General features: G+C 45.7%; 1 protein-coding gene across 1 annotated transcript in view; it reads left to right on the forward strand.

Annotated features, from left to right (window-relative positions):
• Positions 1-22,168, forward strand: part of ANKAR (ankyrin and armadillo repeat containing) — a 577,406-nt gene that overhangs the window by 67,301 nt on the left and 487,937 nt on the right. Inside the window, exons 5-6 of the mRNA XM_069733853.1 lie at positions 1,371-1,486; positions 5,902-6,082. Coding sequence (XP_069589954.1) covers positions 1,371-1,486; positions 5,902-6,082 — 297 coding nt within the window. The remainder of the gene's footprint in view (positions 1-1,370; positions 1,487-5,901; positions 6,083-22,168) is intronic.

A 22,168-nucleotide genomic window follows, 5' to 3' on the forward strand; every position in this document is an offset into this window, starting at 1 on the left:
ATGATATCCATGGCCCCCATCTACATCCTGATATCCATGGCCCGATCCCCATCCTGGTATACATGGCCCAGATCTCCATCCTGGTATACATGGCCCTATGCCCATTCTGGCATACATGACCACCATCCCAATCCTTTTATACATGACCCCCATCCTGGTATCCATAGCCATCATCCCCATCCTAGTATCCATGGCCTCCATCCCCATCCTGACATCTATGGCCCCCATCCACATCCTGGTATACATGACCAACCACCATCCCCATCCTGATATACATGGCCACCATCCTTTTATCCATAGCCATCATCCCCATCCTAATATCCATGGCCCGCATCCCCATCCTGATATCTATGGCTCCCATGCCCATCCAGGTATACATGACCACCATCCCCATATTTTTATACATGACCCCAACCTTGTATCCATGGCCACCATCCCCATCCTGGTATCCATGGCCCCATCCCCATCCTGGATTACATGGCCACCATACCCATCCCGGTATACATGGCCCCCCTCCCCACCCTGGTAAACATGGCCCCCATCATGGTGGACACTTGCAAAAATTATTCTACCCGCCTTTCTTCCTCTCCCTTGCTGTGCGGCGTCCAGTGCTGATGCCAGCAGCTGATTTCAGTGTGTAACAGGTCATGGCCTCACTGCCATGCACCATCGCATGCCAACATCAGCTGCCGGAATGTCCACTGTTCCCAACGCTCGGTCTATAGGAGTGGCGAGCAGGGAATATTCATTCTGTTTAATAGCGGGCACACTGTTAGCTGCAGCCGTCGGCTTCATGCCGCTGTTGGGCGATCGCGTGTGTTTGCTATTAAATAGAATCAATATTCACTTCTCTCCACTCCCATGGGTGTAGGGAGCAGTGAATATTCATTCTCTTTAATAGCGGGCACATGCGATTGCCAAGCAACTGCAGGAGCCGGCGGCTGAGGCTAACACTGCCCGCTATTGAAGTGAATGAATATTCTCTGCTCCCCACGCCCATACTCGCTCCCACCTGTAGGAACCAGCTTCAGTGCACAAAGATGGGAGGGACTATGGGCATGGGGAACAGTGAATATTCATTTTCTTTAACAGCGGGCACAGTGTTAGCTGCAGCAGCCCTCTCCTGCCTCCTGTGACCCCCCGCTGCCTCTCCCCCCATCTACAGCCACACTATAAGGTACATACGGACAGTAAGATGCAACCCCCACTTTCCTTCAACATTTTTTGTGCGTCTTACAGTCCAAAAAATATGAGAGGTATTATATTTTGTTCTTCTTTTACTTAATTAACTTTGTGTTGTAAAAAAAATAATGCTTATAAGTGGACTACCAATCAGTTATGTGTATAATAGCTCTGTTTTTTCCTTTTAGGCTGCTTATGAAGAAATATGTACTATGGCCACAGCGCATGGTATTGAGCTCCTCAACCTTGACACAGCTTACAGGGATTATTACCCTATTCCTGTCATAACATTTGGAGGAAAGAGGCAAGTTAAAAAAAATTGAATGTTTAACATTTGGTTTAAAATTGGTAGCCAAAAATAATTTGGCAAAGTGAGCTTTGTCAAGATTGCATACAATTCAGAATACTGAATGTCCACATGTTTTTTACGCAAACAATGTGCTTTTCTTCATGCTCTAGTCAATCAGCTAGTCTGTGAGTATCAGTACAGGATGGGATGCAAGGAAAGTGGGTCTTTTAAACACAAGCCCTAACATAGTTCCATTGTCACAAAAATAAAATGTTATTGTTTTTAGAAAATGGTGAAACAAACCACTTTCTTTTGCAAATTTCAAATTTATTTTTCACCACTAAATTAAAAAACTATGTACCGTATGTTTCATTTTGCCATAATTGTCAAAATGAATGATAAAACAAACGGTAGAATTTAAAACTGCAACTTGCCTCAAAAAAAGAAAACAAAATCTAAAATGGCTGTTTAGGCAAGAAAAAACAAGCTTATAATACTTTGAAGAAGGGGAGAAAAAAAAAAGCCCCCAAATGAAAACTCATTACAGTAGGAATTAAGACCTTAAAAACTCAGGTGTTTTGAAGATGGTAGAGCAATAAATAGAGAGCTAAATTACATAAAAGTCTGGTTCCTCTAAACATGTTAAAGTATGGCGTATTAACCCCTTCATGACCCGGGGTATTTTCGTTTTTTCGTTTTCGTCTTTCGCTCCCCTCCTTCCCAGAGCCATAACTTTTTTATTTTTCCGTCAATATGGCCATGTGAGGGCTTATTTTTTGCGGGACGAGCTTTACTTTTGAACGACATCATTGGTTTTAGCATGTCATGTACTGGAAAACAGGAAAAAAAATCCAAGTGCTGTGAAATAGCATAAAAGGGGGAATCGCACACTGCTTTTTTGTTTGGCTTTTCTGCTTTTTTCCTAGATTCACTAAATTGCCATTTTGATTCTCCAGGTCATTATGAGTTCATAGACACCAAACATGTCTACGTTATTTTTTATCTAAGTGGTGGAAAAAAATTCCAAACTTTGCTTAGAAAAAAAAAAAGTGCCATTTTCCGATACCCGTAGTATCTCCATTTTTCGTGATCTGGGGTCAGGTGAGGGCTTATTTTTTGTGTGCCGAGCTGACGTTTTTAATTATAAAACTTTGGTGCAGATACGTTCTTTTGGTCGCCCGTTATTGCATTTTAATGCAATGTCGCGGTGACCAAAAAAAACGTAATTCTGGTGTTTCAAATTTTTTTCTCACTACGCCGTTTAACGATCAGGTTAATGCTTTTTTTTATTGGTAGATCGGGCAATTCTGAATGCGGCAATACCAAATATGTGTAGGTTTGATTTTATTTTTATTTTGAATGGGGCGAAAGGGGGGGGATTTAAACTTTTATATTCTTTTCATTTTTTTTAATCTTTTTTTAAAACTTTTTTTTTTACATTTGCCATGCTTCAATAGAAGCTGGCACAACTCGATTGCCTCTGCTACATAGGAGCGAAGCTCAGATCGCTCCTATGTAGTAGAATTGTTGCATTGCTATGAGCACCAACCACAGGATGGTGCTCACAGCAATCTGGCATCAACAACCATAGAGGTCTTCAATTGACCTATGGTTGTCATGCTGACGCATCGTGATCATGTGACGGGGGTCAGCGATGAGCGCATTTCCGGCTGGATGGCGGGTAGCGCTAGTTAAATGCCGCTATAAGCGTTTGACAGCGGCATTTTACTAGTTAAATAGTGGCGGGTGAATCGCGATTCCACCCTTCGCTACTGCTGGCACATGTCAGCTGTTCAAAACAGCTGACATAACCCGGCTGTGATGCGGGCTCACCGCCGGAGCCTGCATCAAAGCAGGGGATCTGACCTTGGACGTACTATCCCGTCCGAGGTCAGAAAGGGGTTAAAGGGGTAGTCTGAAGGCAAAGTAATTTTCATGCTAAATCCTTATTTATTTAGTGCGATAATCTAAACTATTTTCTAATATACCGTATATACTTGAGTATAAGCCGACCCGAGTATAAGCCGACCCCCCTAATTTTGCCACAAAAAACTGGGAAATCTTATTTACTCGAGTATAAGCCTAGGGTAGGAAATGCAGCAGCTACCGGTGAATTTCGAAAATAAAAATAGATGCTCCATACCGTTCATTATTGCCCCATAGATGCTCTGTATAAAGCTGTGCCACATATAATGCTCCATACTGTTCATTATTGCCCCATAGATGCTCCATATAAAGCTGTGCCACCTATAATGCTCCATACTGTTCATAATTGCCCCATAGATGTGCCATATGAAACTGTGCCATATATAATGCTCCATATTGTTCATTATTGCCCCATAGATGCTCCATATAAAGCTGTGCCATATATAATGCTCTGCACCATTCATTATTGCCCCATAGATGTGCCATATAAAACTGTGCCATATAGTGCTCTGCACCGTTCATTATTGCCCCATAGATGTGCCATAGAAAGCTCTGCCATATAGTGCTCTGCACCGTTCATTATGGTCCCATAGATGTGCCATAGAAAGCTGTGCCATATAGTGCTCTGCACCGTTCATTATTGCCCCATAGATGTGCCATAGAAAGCTGTGCCATATAGTGCTCTGCACCGTTCATTATTGCCCCATAAATGTGCCATAGAAAGCTGTGCCATATAGTGCTCTGCACCGTTCATTATGGTCCCATAGATGTGCCATAGAAAGCTGTGCCATATAGTGCTCTGCACCGTTCATTATTGCCCCATAGATGTGCCATAGAAAGCTCTGCCATATAGTGCTTTGCACCGTTCATTATTGCCCCATAAATGCGCCATATAAAACTGTGCTACCGGTATATATAATGCTGCGGCTGCTGCAATAAAAAAAAAAATGCCATACTCACCTCTCTTGCTTGCAGCTTCTCAGCGTCCCGTCCCGGCGTCTCTCCGCACTGACTGTTCAGGCAGAGGGCGGCGCGCACACTAGTACGTCATCGCGCCCTCTGACCTGCACAGTCACTGCAAGAGGATGCGAAGATGGAGCGGCGCCCGGCGTGTGGAACGCGGACAGGTAAATATGTAATACTTACCTGCTCCCGGCGTCCCGCTCCTTCTCCCCGACAGCTTGTCTCCGGGTGCCGCAGCTTCTTCCTCTGTCAGTGGTCACTTGCACTGCTCATTAGAGGAATGAATATGCGGCTCCACCCCTATGGGAGTGGAGTCCATATTCATAAGTTTAATGAGCGGTCCCACATGACCGCTGAACAGGGGAAGAGCTGCAGCACCGAAGACCATGGGACGGGCAGAGGGAGCGCCAGGAGCACCGGGAGCAGGTAAGTATGCCTCAGACCTCTCTCCCCCTCACCTGCCGACCGTGACTCGAGTATAAGCCGAGAGGGGCACTTTCAGCCCAAAAATTTGGGCTGAAAATCTCGGCTTATACTCGAATATATACGGTACTTTGATTAAAAAATCCCAATTGTTCCCCAACTACACTAACTGTTTTTATATATTTTACCCCTACTTCCTTTTTGATGATGCCTTGTTGAAGAATCTCAGTGCATGCTGGGATATTCAAACAATGCGTCACCAGGGGGCAGAGGCTGCAGTCACTGTCGCAGCCTCTACCCCCTCCCTGAAAAGATGTGTATGTAATTGCTGATGCTCGTTTGAGGAACTGGGTTAGTCCCCGCACTTTACACTGAGCGATGTGCAAATTGACAGCACGCACTCTGTTATCGGCTTAGATCAGCAGTAATGAGCCGGAAACAGAACGATGTCAGAATACCCAACGTACACAGAATAGTGATGTGTAGCCTTATAAAGCTGGATTTAAGAAATGTGTTAAGTAATGGAGTCATAAATTTATAATGAAACAGATAAGCCAGCACTCTGTAGCGCTGTAGCCTGCAAACATAAAATATGAAAATTTAATTGCATTGCTGCATTAGAAATATGAAAAATTGAGACTGCTTAGCGCATGAATTGGCCAATTTATGTGTACCTGGCAGCCACCTTAAGGCGTTTCTCATTGCCAGGACCTAATGCCAATCTTCTCTTAGACCGTCTACATTTCTCTGGGAACCTAATGTGAATCCTCTCCTGGACTGAACTCTATATCTCTGTAGAGGGGTAGAATCCTGCTGCAATTAAAAACACCTAAAGCTATGGGGCAGAGTGCTCAGTCAGAAAGCTAATACAAATATAAAAAAACCTGACCCTCATATCCAAACCCAAATCATTTCTGAACAGGTGCTTACCTAGAGTCGCCAACTCATATACAATGAAACAGATAGGGCAGCACCATAAAATTCTAGTTTTGATTTAGGAAAGTAATAGTACGGTAAGACTGGAGTAAAGTAGGATTTTTATTCTACAGCTTATTTGTTTGTTTGTTTTTTAACGAAAGAATAACATTTTTTTTAAAAATACTTTTGTTTTCTTGTAGTTATCATGTCCTTTCAATCCACCTTGAAGATTTTTACCAAACAATGCTGAAAAAACAATGGTGGGGAGCTATTAATGGAATAATATGCACGCTAAAGCCTAAAAGACTTCCATTAACTGATATCCAGCTGCATGAACAGTTCAAGAAAAGATTTGGCTATAAAAAAGCCATTAAGTGTAAGGTAAGTGATGTACTGAAGTACGCAGATGAGGAATTTTTAACTATTTTACACCTTTTAATTATATGTATATAATCTTTCTGAAGGTCTTTTGCAGTCAAGCGGGGGTTCAGATTTGTCTCTCTAGCTATCCTACGAGCAGCTGTCACGGAAATTTTGCTGCTTGGTTTTCCAGACCTTGACCTTCACTTTTCCTGTTAACTGCCGTTTCTTAATTACATTTCAAACTGAGGAAAGAGCAACTTGAAAACGCTTTGCTATCCTTTTATAGCCTTCTCTTGCTTTGTTGGTCTCCACCAATTTAATTTTCAGAATGCTAGGTATCTGCTTAACAGAACCCATGGCTGCTATTTTTGGCGCAAGGTTAGAGGAAGATGGTTTTTTTTATAAAGCTGGGAAATCTGCATCACCTGGCCTTTCCTAATGATGATAGTACAAGCCATAACCCTAACAGGCTAATTAAGGTTTGAAACCTTTGTCAAGTTGGAGCACACAAGTCTCCCACTGTGCCCAACCTTTTGCATCTGACCATTTTCCTTTTTGTAATTTTTAAAATGTAAAAGATGAAAATATATATTTTGCCTAAAATACAAAAGAAATGTGTCATCTTTAACTTTAGGTCTTTTAGAGATCACTTCATCTTCAACTTGCTTAACTGTTCACAATAGCAGTAATTTTGACCAGAGGTGCCCAAAATTTTAACATGTCGCTTGTGACAAAGTCACTGACAAAGTACTTAAGAAGAGATATATTTCACTGAGGCTATTAGCTATTGCTCCAGCACACTAATTGCTGAGAGGGGTTAATCAGCTATTTTAAGAGTTTGGCTTTTAAGCAAACAGCTGAACAGCAGGTGGAATGCTTTTCATCATATCTCCTTCCCAGGGTGGGGTTTATAAGTTAAATACGCAGCTTTCTGAGTCATTCGTTCGGTGTATCTATAGCTGGCAGCTCCAGAAATGTATTCTGTGTTAAACTGTAGTCAGTCCAATTGTTGTACCCAAGTGGGTAAATCCCCACAGACATATCGACAGTGCTACAGTACAGACCAAAAGTTTGGACTCACCTTCTCATTTAAAGATTTTTCTGTATTTTCATGACTATGAAAATTGTAAATTCACACTGAAGGCTTCAAAACCATGAATTAACACATGTGGAATTACCGTATATACTCGAGTATAAGCCGACCCGAGTATAAGCCGACCCCTCCCCCCTAATTTTGCCACAAAAAACTGGGAAAACTTAAAGACTCGAGTATAAGCATAGGGTGGGAAATGCAGCAGCTACCGGTAAATGTCAAAAGTAAAAATAGATACCAAAAAAGTAAAATTAATTGAGACATCAGTATGTTAAGTGTTTTTGAATATCCATATTGAATCAGGAGCGCCATATAATGCTCCATAAAGTTTATGATGGCCCCATAAGATGCTCCATATTAAAATATGCCCCATATAATCCTGCATAAAGGTTAATAATGGTCCCATAAGATGCTCCATAGACACATTTGCCCAATATATTGCTGCACAAATGTTGATTATGGCCCCATAAGATGCTCCATAAAGATATTTGCCCCATATAGTGCTGCACAAACCTTGATTATGGCCCTATAAGATGCTCCATACAGACACTTGCCCCATATAATACTCCACAAATGTTAATTATGGCCCCATAAAATGCTCCATACAGACACTTGCTCCACAAATGTTAATTATGGCCCTATAAGATGCTCCATAAAGATATTTGTCCCATATAGTGCTGCACAAACGTTGATTATTGCCCCATAAGAAGCTCCATACAGACACTTGCCCCATATAGTGCTGCACAAATGTTGATTATGGCCCCATACAGACACTTGCCCCATATAGTGCTGCACAAACGTTATGGCTCCTGTTGTGAATTATGTGGTCAAGCTCCCTCCTGTGGTCATGAGTGGTACTTTGGCTGGTTCTGTCCTTGAGCTTCCTTTGGTGGATGTGAGTGGGGCTGCGGCTTCTGAGTTTCCTTCCTCAGGTGACGAGGTTAAGTTGTTAGGTGCTGCTCTATTTAACTCCACCTAGTTCTTTGTTTCTGGCCTCCAGTCAATGTTCCAGTATTGGTCTTGCTCTCTCCTGGATCGTTCTTGTGGCCTGTCTGCCCTGCATAAGCTAAGTTTTGCTGGTGTTACTTTTGTTTGCGATTTTTCCTGTCCAGCTTGCTATATTGGTTTTTCTTGCTTGCTGGAAGCTCTGAGACGCAGAGGGAGCACCTCCGTACCGTTAGTCGGTGCGGAGGGTCTTTTTGCGCCCTCTGCGTGGTTGTTTGTAGGTTTTTGTGCTGACCGCAAAGCTATCTTTCCTATCCTCGGTCTATTCAGTAAGTCGGGCCTCACTTTGCTAAAATATATTTCATCTCTGTGTTTGTATTTTCATCTTTACTCACAGTCATTATATGTGGGGGGCTGCCTTTTCCTTTGGGGAATTTCTCTGAGGCAAGGTAGGCTTATTTTTCTATCTTCAGGGCTAGCTAGTTTCTCAAGCTGTGCCCGAGGCGCCTAGGTCTGGTCAGGAGCGCTCCACGGCTACCTCTAGTGTGGTATGATAGGATTAGGGATTGCGGTCAGCAGAGTTCCCACGTCTCAGAGCTCGTCCTATGTTAATAGTAACTATCAGGTCACTTTGTGTGCTCTTAACCACTAGGTCCATTGTGGTTCTGAATCACCAGTTCATAACAGTACTGGAGGCCCAAAGTACTAATGCTTCTCAATAGAGGGAAAAGAGAAGTTCTGAGACCATTTTTTTTTCTTTGCACTGTGTTTTGTCTTTCTTTTCCCCTTTACATCAGGGTGGTTCAGAACACAGGTGTAGACATGGACATTCAAGGTCTGTCGTCTTTGATGGATAATCTTGCTATAAGTGTACAGAACATTCAAGATTTAGTGGTTCAGAATCCTATGTTAGAACCTAAAATTCCTATTCCTGAGTTATTTTCTGGAGATAGAGCTAAGTTTCTGAATTTTAAAAATAATTGTAAACTATTTCTGGCTTTGAAACCCCGCTCCTCTGGTGACCCAGTTCAACAAGTAAAGATCATTATTTCTTTATTACGTGGCGACCCTCAAGACTGGGCATTTTCCCTTGCGCCAGGAGATCCTGCATTACGTGATATTGATGCGTTTTTTCTGGCGCTCGGGTTGCTTTATGATGAACCTAATTCAGTGGATCAGGCAGAGAAAATCTTGCTGGCTCTGTGTCAGGGTCAGGATGAGGTAGAGATATATTGTCAGAAATTTAGGAAGTGGTCTGTGCTCACTCAATGGAATGAATGTGCTCTGGCAGCAATTTTCAGAAAGGGTCTCTCTGAAGCCCTTAAGGATGTCATGGTGGGATTTCCTATGCCTGCTGGTCTGAATGAGTCTATGTCTTTGGCCATTCAGATCGATCGACGCTTACGTGAGCGTAAAACTGGCACCATTTGGCGGTATTATCTGAGCATAAACCTGAGCCTATGCAATGTGATAGGACTTTGACCAGAGCTGAACGGCAAGAACAAGACGTCGAAATGGGCTGTGTTTTTACTGTGGTGATTCCACTCATGCTATCTCCGATTGTCCTAAGCGCACTAAGCGTTTCGCTAGGTCTGCCACCATTGGTACGGTACAGTCGAAATTTCTTTTGTCCGTTACTTTGATCTGCTCGTTGTCATCCTATTCTGTCATGGCATTTGTGGATTCAGGCGCTGCCCTGAATTTGATGGACTTGGAGTTTGCTAGGCGCTGTGGGTTTTTCTTGGAGCCCTTGCAGCATCCTATTCCATTGAGAGGAATTGATGCTACGCCTTTGGCCAAGAATAGGCCTCAGTGGGGGGTGTGGCCTAACTGCTGATGGAGTAGGTCACACAGAGTGGGAGCTCCGTGTCCAGGAATCCTAAAGCGGCTCTTATCTACCTCTCCGGCGCCCTTCTGCTCCTCCTCGATCTTGATTCCGGTCCCTGGTACGGTGGTGAGTGTATGGGGAAATCCAAAACGCGCTCCCGTGACCCCACCAGGAGAATTCCTGACTTCTTTGCGGCCTCCTCACAGCTACCGCCGGAGTCCAAGATGGCGCCGCCGTCCCCCAGATCTTCCCGCTCTTCACAACGCAACGCTCAGGCGTCGCAATCGAGCGCTGCAGCGTCGCATTCAAGCGGAGCAGCGTCGCATTTAGGCGGAGAGGCGTTGCATTCAAGTGGTACAGCGTCTGATTCGGCTGATGGCCCGGTGACTGCTTCTCTCCTCAAGGGTTTGCTGGGAGACCTTAGAACCTCCATCCAGGAAGATATACGCACTATGCTGGCTGAACTGAGAGGGGAGGTGGTTGAGCTGGGTAACCGCACTGACCGTTTGGAACGCAAAATGGCGGAGCTGGTCTCTTCTCATAATGAACTTTGGGACGCTCATGAGACCCTGCAAATCATGGCCACTAAAACCCATGCTAAAGCCTTGGACCTGGAAGATAGGTCCAGGAGAAACAACGTCAAACTGAGAGGCATTGAGGAATCTGTCCTGGCGGCGGATTTGAAGATATTTCTGCAGGAATTTATGGCCGCAGCTCTCCCGCAGTTGGCCCCAAAGGACATTATAATTGACCGCGTCTACAGGATCCCTAAACCGTCTGGCCTGGGGCCCTCCATCCCGAGAGATGTCCTGGCACGCATACACTTCTTCGAGATGAAGGAGGATTTTCTCCAGGCCCTAAGGAAGGGTCCAGCTCTTCCTGAAAGATTTGGAAGCATCTCTGTCTTTCCAGATCTCTCCCCGGGCACGTTGGCTCTACGGAGGGCCTTTGCCCCCTACACTACCATCCTCAGAGAGAAAGGCATCCTGTACCGCTGGGGGTTTCCTACCAAGCTCCTCATCCGTAAAGATGGATCAATCACCACCTGCCTGACTCCGTCACACGCAGCTACTGCTTTCACCAAATGGGGATTCTCAACTCCGGACTCTCCGACCGCCGTGACCCTTCCTAAGCGTGGAGCTGGTGGAGGTCTCAGGGCCCGCATCACACCGGACTGGGAGGTGGCCTGAGCCCACTGCAACTTTGGTTCCTGGCCATTTTCCCGCACGGATTCATTTGGTTTTCTTTTTTCTTTTTTTAAGCTGCGTTGGTTCCTCTCTCGAGAGTATCCGCAGCATTTCTTTGCCCCATAGGTGAATTGTTTTCCTGATTCTCACCTCTTGGACTCAGGGTATCCCTGATGGACCTCGGTCCACTGGTTGACTTGTTGTATGTCTTGTTTGCTCCCCTTTTTCCCCTTCTCTCCTTCTGGTCCCCCCTTTCTTACTTTTTTGCCACAAGTACTAGACTCTTTTACACAGGTTATTGGTGTCCTGAAGTTTGCAAAACTGTTTACATGTTCTCATTATGAGTATATCGCTGTATTCAATTAATGTTAATGGTCTCAATTCGCCGGGCAAGAGGTCTGTGGTATGGCGTCAGTTGGGTAAATCCCGTCACGACATTCTGTGTCTTCAGGAAACACACCTACTGGAATGTGATAATCTCAGAATGCAGTCAGGCTTATACCCGCATCAATTTTTTGCCAACGGCCCGTCAAAAAAGGCGGGAGTAGCCATTTTTTTCAGTAGGTCCAACGCCTTCCAGCTGGTTCGCTCCATAGCGGATCCGTTGGGTAGGTTTATTGTGGTCCTATGCCTCATTAATAACGCCCCCTATACCATCGCCTCGATCTACGCCCCCAATGTAGGGCAGCTTAGGTTCCTGGAGGGGGTCTTTGAAACTTTGCGTGATATCCAACATGGTCATAAACTGATTGCTGGTGATTTCAATGCTCCAATGTTTAGGGACTTGGACTGCTCTGCCTCTTCCCTGTCAAGATGTGAAGCAGGTCCTCTGACTAACTCTTTTAACCTGCATGATATCTGGAGATATTTGCATTGCGGCGAGAGAGACTACACGTTCCTGTCTCCCAGGCACGGTTCCTATAGCAGGATTGATTTTGTGCTGGTAAATGACGTGGCTCTCCCTCACTGCATTTCAGCAGATATAGGCAGTATCACATGGTCAGACCATGCCCCGGTGTCCCTCACACTGAGAGATCCCTTGGCTATTAGACCCCCCTTGCACTGGCGTCTCAACCCCCATCTCCTCGCTGACCATTCCAACTCTCGGTGTATTGAGGAGGCTTTGGGGGAATTTTTCACCTCCAATGATACTCCTGACATAGGCGACGACACCCTTTGGTTTGCCCACAAGGCGGTAATTAGGGGTCACTTTATTAAACTGGCGGCAAGGGCCAAAAGAAAGTATAATGCAGCTCTCCAGTCTTCCCTAGATGAATTAAGGTGCCTGGAGTCCGCGCACAAATTATCTCCTACCCCGGCGCTTCTCTCCGACCTCTCCAAAGCACGCATGCATGTTCGCAATTTGCTTCTCCATAAGGCTGAGAGGGCCCTGAGGAAAACTAGGGCTAAATTTTACACAATGGGCGATCGAGCGGGTGCTGTTCTGGCCAGACGTGTTAGGAAGAGAGAGGCTCAATCCAAGATTCCATTTTTGCTCAAGCCTGACGGCTCCCGGGTGTATAATCCGATTCATATCGCGGAGGAATTTGCATCTTATTACTCCTCGCTCTATGACCTCGGGTCTGACCTAGGGATTCCTCAGCCTTCGCGGGAGTCAATTTTTGCGTTCTTGGAGAAGGTTAATCTCCCCTCGGTCACCCAGGAACAGCTCTCCTTCCTAAACTCTCCCATTGTTGAGTCTGAACTCTCGCAGATTGTCAGGGAGGCCAACAAGGGTTCTTCCCCGGGGCCTGATGGTTTTTCTTTTCTCTACTATGCTCGGTTCTTCCCTGCCCTCTCCCCCTACCTCTTGCGCCTTTTTAATAATTGGCTGTCGACGGGCAGTATTAGGGCTGAGGGGTTGGAGGCATCCATAGCGACTCTCCCCAAACAAGGAAAACCCCCAACATCCCCGGGGAACTTTCGTCCGATAGCACTTTTAAACTGCGACGTTAAGATTTATGCAAAAATCTGGGCCAACAGACTGTTCTCGGTTCTCCCTGGTCTCATCCACCCCGACCAAGTTGGGTTTGTTCCTGGCAGACAGACCAGGGATGGCACCAGGCGCCTGATAGATCTTTTGGATGTGGTCGAGAGGGGGAGCCTTCCCAGTGTATTTCTCTCGCTTGATGCCGAAAAGGCGTTCGACAGGGTACACTGGAGTTATATTGAACTCACGCTGGAAAAATTTGGGCTCACCGGGCAAATTAGTAGAGCGGTTATGGCATTATACTCCAATCCCTGCGCGTCGGTTCGTTCGGCAGGATTTAGATCTCGGACATTTTCTATTCGGAATGGCACTCGTCAGGGCTGCCCCCTCTCGCCTATCATTTTTGCTCTGGTCATGGAGCCTTTGGCTTCCATGGTCAGACAGAGTGCGGACATTGAGGGAATCCGGGTGGGGGGAACCGAACACAAAATTGGCCTCTATGCCGACGACGTGGTCCTGACTTGTGCCTCACCGTTAGCATCGCTGAATGCGATTACCTCTATTTTAACTGAGTTTTCGGCGGTTTCATATTATAAACTTAATCTGACCAAATCCACAATTTTCCCCCTTTTTCTCCCGGCCCCCCTTCAAATCCAAATTCAATCCCAATACGAGTTCATTTGGGCTCCCCTGGGCTTTACGTACTTAGGCATCAGGATAACTAGGCTGGATAATATAGTTCGTGTAAATTGTGAAGAAACTCTTGCGGAAGTCAGGAAGAGCATGGATCATCTGTCGGGTGCACTGCTCTCCTGGATGGCCCGCATACAAACGGCGAAAATGCTATTCCTACCCAAAATAATGTATCTCTTCCGATGCCTCCCCCTTTTTATCCCTTCGAAGTTTATTTCAGCTTTTCAATCTCTTATAGATCGGTTTATTTGGAATGGGAAACCTCACAGGATTAAGCGACGGATTATGTCCCTACCGTATTCTGTTGGTGGGTTGGGCGCGCCTGCAGTGCTTTCATACTATAGGGCGGCGATCCTTGAGCCCCTTAAAATATGGTGGGAGGGGAACTCATGTTTACCCTGGTTTCTGATTGAATCGCATTTTGCCCCCAAAAACTCGCTTAGATTGCTCTTGGAGTTTCAGCTGCTTAAGGTACCTCTAGTTGGCCCTTGTCTCCGTTCTATTAGGAATGCTTCTAAATTGTGGGCGCTACTCAGCACTTCCCATCTAATATTTATGTTTGACTATGTTTCTTTGCAGGCTTTGGAGTATGCTATCGGGCACATTTCTCTTTCCTCCTGGACGGACCGCGGGGTGCTCCGGGTGGCAGACCTTTTCGGCTCAAATGGCCTTCTGTCGTTTGAGGACCTCTCAGGGAGATTCTCTCTTACTGGGTCTGACTTCTATCAATACCTGCAGCTCCGTAGCTTTCTCAGGTCACGTCGGTCATTCGGAGTGCCCCCGCCTCTGACAGAGAACCCGGCTCATAGATATTTCAGACCGGCCACCATATTGCCCCATGGCATCTCCATAATCTATAAAGCTCTCATCTCCTATGGTTCTGCTGACAAGCTCCCTTTCATGACCGCCTGGGAGTCCTCGCTGGGTTTCGAGGCCTCCCTGGAGGACTGGCAATTTGCTATGGTGCACCCTTCCAGGTTCTCCACATGTCTTGGCCACTTGGAGCAGGTGAAAAAAATTCAACTGCATTGGTACTTTACCCCTGTCCGCCTGGCGAAGGTTTTCCCGTCTTCCTCCCCTCTGTGTTGGAAGAAGTGCGGCGCCTTGGGGTCCTCCTCTCATGTATGGTGGTCGTGCCCGCAGATCCGGGTTTTCTGGCGTGAGGTGGAGGCTTTGATTGTCGATCTGACACGTCTCCCCCTTGCGCTGAGTGGTCAACTAGCTGTCCTGGGTATTTCCCTCATGGGTCTCCCTTCCCCTCTCCGGCCCATAATTTCAAATATCCTAGTTGCCGCTAGACAATGTATAGCGAAACATTGGAAATCCTCGGGTCTTCCCTCCAGAGCCGAACTGATCGCCAGAATTGACTTACACTTCTGCTATGAGGTTATCATGGCACAGGATCTATCGAGGAGAACTAGGGTCCTCTCGTGGTGGGATCCCTGGGTGTCCTCGGCACATATATCTCAGTCTGCTCTTGCCCTCATTTAAATCGTTTGCTTCTCAAGTTTTGACACTGTATCTGTGTGTATTATACTGTTCATATTGTGGTCTTTAACTTGGGCGCTGGTCCTTTTTTCCCACATCCCCCTCCCCCCCCCTGTTTACCCTTGTCTCCCTCCCCCTCTAAAGTTTACTGATGTGTTGTTTAACATGCAAAATTTCAATAAATATCTATTGGTTAAAAAAAAAACAATACGCCTCAGTATTGGACCTAACTGACCATGTGCATGGCTCCTGCGCATCAGGAGGATATTCGCTTTTTGGTGTTGCAGAATCTGCATGATGTGGTCGTGTTGGGGTTGCCATGGCTACAAGTCCATAACCCAGTATTGAATTGGAAATCTATGTCTGTGTCCAGCTGGGGTTGTCAGGGGGTACATGGTGATGTTCCATTTCTATCTATTTCATCATCCACCCCTTCTGAGGTCCCAGAGTTCTTGTCAGATTACCGGAATGTATTTGATGAGCCCAAGTCCAGTGCCCTACCTCCGCATAGGGATTACGATTGTGCTATCGATTTGATTCCTGGTAGTAAGTTTCCTAAAGGTCGACTGTTTAATTTGTCTGTACCTGAGCACGCCGCTATGCGGAGTTACGTAAAGGAATCCTTGGAGAAGGGTCATATTCGCCCGTCGTCGTCGCCATTGGGAGCAGGGTTCTTTTTTGTGGCCAAGAAGGATGGTTCGCTGAGACCTTGTATTGATTACCGCCTTCTAAATAAAATCACAGTCAAATTTCAGTACCCCTTGCCGCTGCTGTCTGATTTGTTTGCTCGGATTAAGGGGGCTAGTTGGTTCACCAAGATAGATCTTCGTGGTGCGTATAATCTTGTGCGTATTAAAAAGGGCGATGAATGGAAAACAGCATTTAATACGCCCGAGGGCCATTTTGAGTACCTGGTTATGCCATTCGGGCTTTCTAATGCTCCATCAGTATTTCAGTCCTTTATGCATGACATCTTCCGAGAGTACCTGGATAAATTCCTGATTGTATACTTGGATGATATTTTGGTCTTCTCGGATGATTGGGAGTCTCACGTGAAGCAGGTTAGAATGGTGTTCCAGGTCCTGCGTGCGAATTCTTTGTTTGTGAAGGGGTCAAAGTGTCTCTTTGGTGTTCAGAAGGTTTCATTTTTGGGTTTCATTTTTTCCCCTTCTACTATCGAGATGGACCCTGTTAAAGTTCGGGCCATTTATGATTGGACTCAGCCGACATCTCTGAAGAGTCTGCAAAAGTTCCTGGGCTTTGCTAATTTTTATCGTCGCTTCATCAATAATTTTTCTAGTATTGCTAAACCGTTGACTGATTTAACCAAGAAGGGTGCTGATGTGGTCAATTGGTCTTCTGCTGCTGTGGAAGCTTTTCAGGAGTTGAAGCGTCGTTTTTCTTCTGCCCCTGTGTTGTGCCAGCCAGATGTTTCGCTCCCGTTCCAGGTCGAGGTTGATGCTTCTGATATTGGAGCAGGGGCTGTTTTGTCGCAAAGAAGTTCTGATGGCTCGGTGATGAAACCATGTGCCTTCTTTTCCAGGAAGTTTTCGCCTGCTGAGCGTAATTATGATGTTGGCAATCGAGAGTTGCTGGCCATGAAGTGGGCATTCGAGGAGTGGCATCATTGGCTTGAAGGAGCTAAGCATCGCGTGGTGGTCTTGACTGATCACAAGAACTTGACTTATCTCGAGTCTGCCAAACGGTTGAATCCTAGACAGGCTCGTTGGTCGCTGTTTTTCTCCCGTTTTGGCTTTGTGGTTTCGTACCTTCCGGGCTCTAAAAATGTGAAGGCGGATGCCCTGTCTAGGAGTTTTGTGCCCGACTCTCCGGGTTTGCCTGAGCCGGCGGGTATTCTCAAGGAGGGGGTGATTTTGTCTGCCATCTCCCCTGATTTGCGGCGGGTGCTGCAAAAATTTCAGGCTAATAGACCTGACCGTTGCCCAACGGAGAAACTGTTTGTCCCTGATAAATGGACGAGTAGAGTTATCTCTGAGGTTCATTGTTCGGTGTTGGCTGGTCATCCTGGAATCTTTGGTACCAGAGATTTGGTGGCTAGATCCTTTTGGTGGCCGTCTCTGTCGCGGGATGTGCGTTCGTTTGTGCAGTCCTGTGGGATTTGTGCTCGGGCTAAGCCCTGCTGTTCTTGTGCCAGTGGGTTGCTTTTACCCTTGCCGGTCCCGAAGAGGCCCTGGACACATATCTATATGGATTTTATTTCGGATCTCCCCATCTCTCAAAAGATGTCGGTCATTTAGGTGGTTTGTGATCGCTTCTCTAAGATGGTCCATTTGGTTCCCTTGTCTAAATTGCCCTCCTCCTCTGATTTGGTGCCATTGTTTTTCCAGCATGTGGTTCGTTTACATGGAACATCGTTTCTGACAGAGGTTCCCAGTTTGTTTCGAAGTTTTGGCGAGCCTTTTGTGCTAGGATGGGCATTGATTTGTCTTTTTCCTCGGCTTTCCATCCTCAGACAAATGGCCAAACTGAACGAACCAATCAGACCTTGGAAACATATCTGAGATGTTTTGTTTCTGCTGATCAGGATGATTGGGTGTCCTTTTTGTCTTTGGCTGAGTTCGCCCTTAATAATCGGACCAGCTCGGCTACTTTGGTTTCGCCGTTTTTCTGCAATTCTGGTTTCCATCCTCGTTTCTCTTCAGGGCAGGTTGAGTCTTTGGACTGTCCTGGTGTGGATACTGTGGTGGATAGGTTGCAGCAGATTTGGACTCATGTAGTGGACAATTTGACATTGTCCCAGGAGAAGGCTCAACGTTTCGCTAACCGCAGGCGCTGTGTGGGTCCCCGACTTCGTGTTGGGGATTTGGTTTGGTTGTCGTCTCGTTATATTCCTATGAAAGTTTCCTCTCCTAAGTTTAAGCCTTGTTTCATTGGTCGGTATAGGATTTCTGAGGTTCTTAATCCTGTGTCTTTTCGTTTGACCCTTCCAGCTTCTTTTTCCATCCATAATGTATTCCATAGGTCATTGTTGTGGAGATACGTGGCACCTGTGATTCCATCCTTTGATCCTCCTGCCCCGGTTTTGGTTGAGGGGGAGCTGGAGTATATAGTGGAGAAGATTTTGGATTCTCGTATTTCGAGACGGAAACTCCAGTACCTGGTTAAGTGGAAGGGTTATGGTCAGGAAGATAATTCCTGGGTCTTTGCCTCTGATGTTCATGCTGCCGATCTGGTTCGTGCCTTTCATTTGGTTCATCCTGATCGGCCTGGGGGCTCTGGTAAGGGTTCGGTGACCCCTCCTCAAGGGGGGGTACTGTTGCGAATTATGTGGTCAAGCTCCCTCCTGTGGTCATGATTGGTACTTTGGCTGGTTCTGTCCTTGAGCTTCCTTTGGTGGATGTGAGTGGGGCTGCGGCTTCTGAGTTTCCTTCCTCAGGTGACGAGGTTAAGTCGTTAGGTGCTGCTCTATTTAACTCCACCTAGTTCTTTGTTTCTGGCCTCCAGTCAATGTTCCAGTATTGGTCTTGCTCTCTCCTGGATCGTTTTTGTGGCCTGTCTGTCCTGCATAAGCTAAGTTTTGCTGGTGTTACTTTTGTTTGCTATTTTTCCTGTCAAGCTTGCTATATTGGTTTTTCTTGCTTGCTGGAAGCTCTGAGACGCAGAGGGAGCACCTCCGTACCGTTAGTCGGTGCGGAGGGTCTTTTTGCGCCCTCTGCGTGGTTGTTTGTAGGTTTTTGTGCTGACCGCAAAGCTATCTTTCCTATCCTCTGTCTATTCAGTAAGTCGGGCCTCACTTTGCTAAAATCTATTTCATCTCTGTGTTTGTATTTTCATCTTTACTCACAGTCATTATATGTGGGGGGCTGCCTTTTCCTTTGGGGAATTTCTCTGAGGCAAGGCAGGCTTATTTTTCTATCTTCAGGGCTAGCTAGTTTCTCAGGCTGTGCCGGAGGCGCCTAGGTCTGGTCAGGAGCGCTCCACGGCTACCTCTAGTGTGGTATGATAGGATTAGGGATTGCGGTCAGCAGAGTTCCCACGTCTCAGAGCTCGCCCTATGTTAATAGTAACTATCAGGTCACTTTGTGTGCTCTTAACCACTAGGTCCATTGTGGTTCTGAATCACCAGTTCATGACAGGCCCCATAATATGCTCCATACAGACATTTGCCCCATTTGCCGTTTCTGCGATTAAAAAAAAACAAAACCACATACTCACCTCTCCGTCGCTCAGGCCCCCGACACTTTCAATATTCACTAGACTTCGTTCCGGCACCGCTCCATCTTCAGCGTTTTCTGCATTAACGTTCAGGCAGAGGGCGCACACTAACCACGTCATCGTGCCCTCTGACCTCAGCATCACTGCAGAAGACGCTGAAGATGGAGGGGCACCCGGAAAGAGGAGGTGAATATCGTGCAATGCTCCCCCTCCCGATTATACTCACCTGCTCCTGGCGCACCGCAGCTTCTTCCTGTACTGAGCTGTCACCATTACCGCTCATCACAGTAATGAATATGCGGCTCCACCCCTATGGGAGGTGGAGCCGCATATTCATTACTGTAATGAGGTACCATGTGACCTCTCAGTACAGGAAGAAGCTGCCGGCGCCGGGGAAAGACGTGCAGGAACCGCGCCAGGAGCAGGTGAGTATAACTAGACAGCCCCCGCTGCACCTTCCCTGCTGACCCCTGGGTATGACTCAAGTATAAGCCGAGAGGGGGACTTTCATCCCCAAAAAATGGGCTGAAAATCTCGGCTTATACTTGAGTATATATGGTGTATACTTAACAAAAAAGTGTGAAACAACGGAAAATATATCTTATATTCTAAGTTCTTCAAAGTAGCCACCTTTTGCTTTGATGACTACTTTGCACACTCTTGGCATTCTCTTGATGAGCTTCAAGAGGTAGTCACCGGAAATGGTCTTCCAACAATCTTGAAGGAGTTCCCAGAGATGCTTAGCACTTGTTGGCCCTTTTGCCTTCACTCTGCATTCCAGCTCACCTCAAACCATCTCGATTTGGTTCAGGTCTGGTGACTGTGGTGGCCAGGTCATCTGGCGTAGCACCCCATCACTCTCCTTCTTGGTCAAATAGCCCTTTCACAGCCTGGAGGTGTGTTTGGGGTCATTGTCCTGTTGAAAAATAAATGATGGTCCAACTAAATGCAAACCGGATGGAATAGCATGCCGTTGCAAGATGCTGTGGTAGCCATGCTGGTTCAGTATGCCTTCAATTTTGAATAAATCCCCAACAGTGTCACCAGTAAAGCACCCCCACACCATCACACCTCCTCCTCCATGCTTCTCAGTGGGAACCAGGCATGTAGAGTCCATCCATTCACCTTTTCTGCGTCGCACAAAGGCACGGTGGATGGAACCAAAGATCTCAAATTTGTACTCATCAGACCAAAGTACAAATTTCCACTGGTCTAATGTCCATTTCTTGTGTTCTTTAGCCCAAACAAGTCTCTTCTGCTTGTTGCTTGTCCTTAGCAGTGGTTTCCTAGCAGCTATTTTACCATGAAGGCCTGCTGCACAAAGTCTCCTCTTAACAGCTGTTGTAGAGATGTGTCTGCTGCTAGAACTCTGTGTGGCATTGACCTGGTCTCTAATCTGAGATGCTGTTAAACTGCGATTTCTGAGGCTGTTGACTCGGATAAACTTCGGTCCTCATGTGAGCCAGTTTCTTTGTAGCGCTTGATGTTTTTTGCAACTGCAGTCGGGGACACTTTCAAAGTTTTCCCAATTTTTCGGACTGACTGACCTTTATTTCTTAAAGCAATGATGGCCACTCGTTTTTCTTTACTTAGCTGCTTTTTTCTTGCCATAATACAAATTCTAATAGTCTAATCAGTAGAACTATCAGCTGTGTATCCACAAGACTTCTGCTCAACACAACTGATGGTTTCAACCCCATTTATAATGCAAGAAATCCCACTTATTAAATCTGATCGGGCACACCTGTGAAATGAAAACCATTTCCGTTGACTACCTCTTGGAGCTCGTCAAGAGAATGCCAAGAGTGTGCAAAGCAGTCATCAAAGCAAAAGGTGGCTACTTTGGAGAACCTAGAATATAAGACATATTTTTAGTTTCACACTTTTTTAAGTATATAATTCCACATGTGTTTGTTCATAGTTTTGATGCCTTCAGTTGAAATTTACAATTTTCATAGTCATGAAAATACAGAAAAACCTTTCAATGACAAGGTGTGTCCAAACTTTTGGTCAGTACTGTATATTTTATCTTTTGGTTTATGCCAGAATGGCTGTATTTATTTTGTTGAGCCTGCAGTGGTTTATGCCTTATTTTAAATAATACCGAAAAAAAAACCTTCACAAAAAGACCAAATAATAGAAAATATGTGTAAACTTTATTGAAACTCACATTAAAAACATAAATGCTGGGACAGTGACCACTAGTGCAGCAAAACACAGTGGGATCCACATAAGAACCAACCTCACAAAAGCAGTATGGCAATCAAGATAACAGGCTGGATATAACCATAAAGTGTTGTATAAATGTCCATGGTATACACAAAAGCATGGGATTAAGCTCAATACATAAATATATGTAGAAAAGAGAGAAAATAGCATATGGACGGCACTGCCCCAACTAAATCCATAATATTCAGGAAAGCCGATACTAGAAAGCTATATCATGTCAGCAACAGCAATGGCAAAAAAGATATCGGGTGCAAAACCATGAAATAACATATGTGTCCCAGGTAGCAAAAGAAAAAAGCAGGATGCACTCACCAATCTTCAAAGTAGCAAATTTTATTGAGTCCTCACAATTAAAACTTCATGGCCGGGGAAGAAGAAAAGGAGCTCGTGCGAGCAGGGAAGACGACGGCCGTTTCACGCGGTCCTTGCGCTTCAACGGGTCTGCATGAGTGAGGGCAGAGTTTTTTTCTTTTTTTCTTTTGCTACCTGGGTTAAATATACGTAGATATAAGTAAACGAACAGCACCTAAAACAT

This window comes from Ranitomeya imitator, chromosome 7, assembly GCF_032444005.1.
Source record: "Ranitomeya imitator isolate aRanImi1 chromosome 7, aRanImi1.pri, whole genome shotgun sequence".
NCBI lineage: Eukaryota > Metazoa > Chordata > Amphibia > Anura > Dendrobatidae > Ranitomeya > Ranitomeya imitator.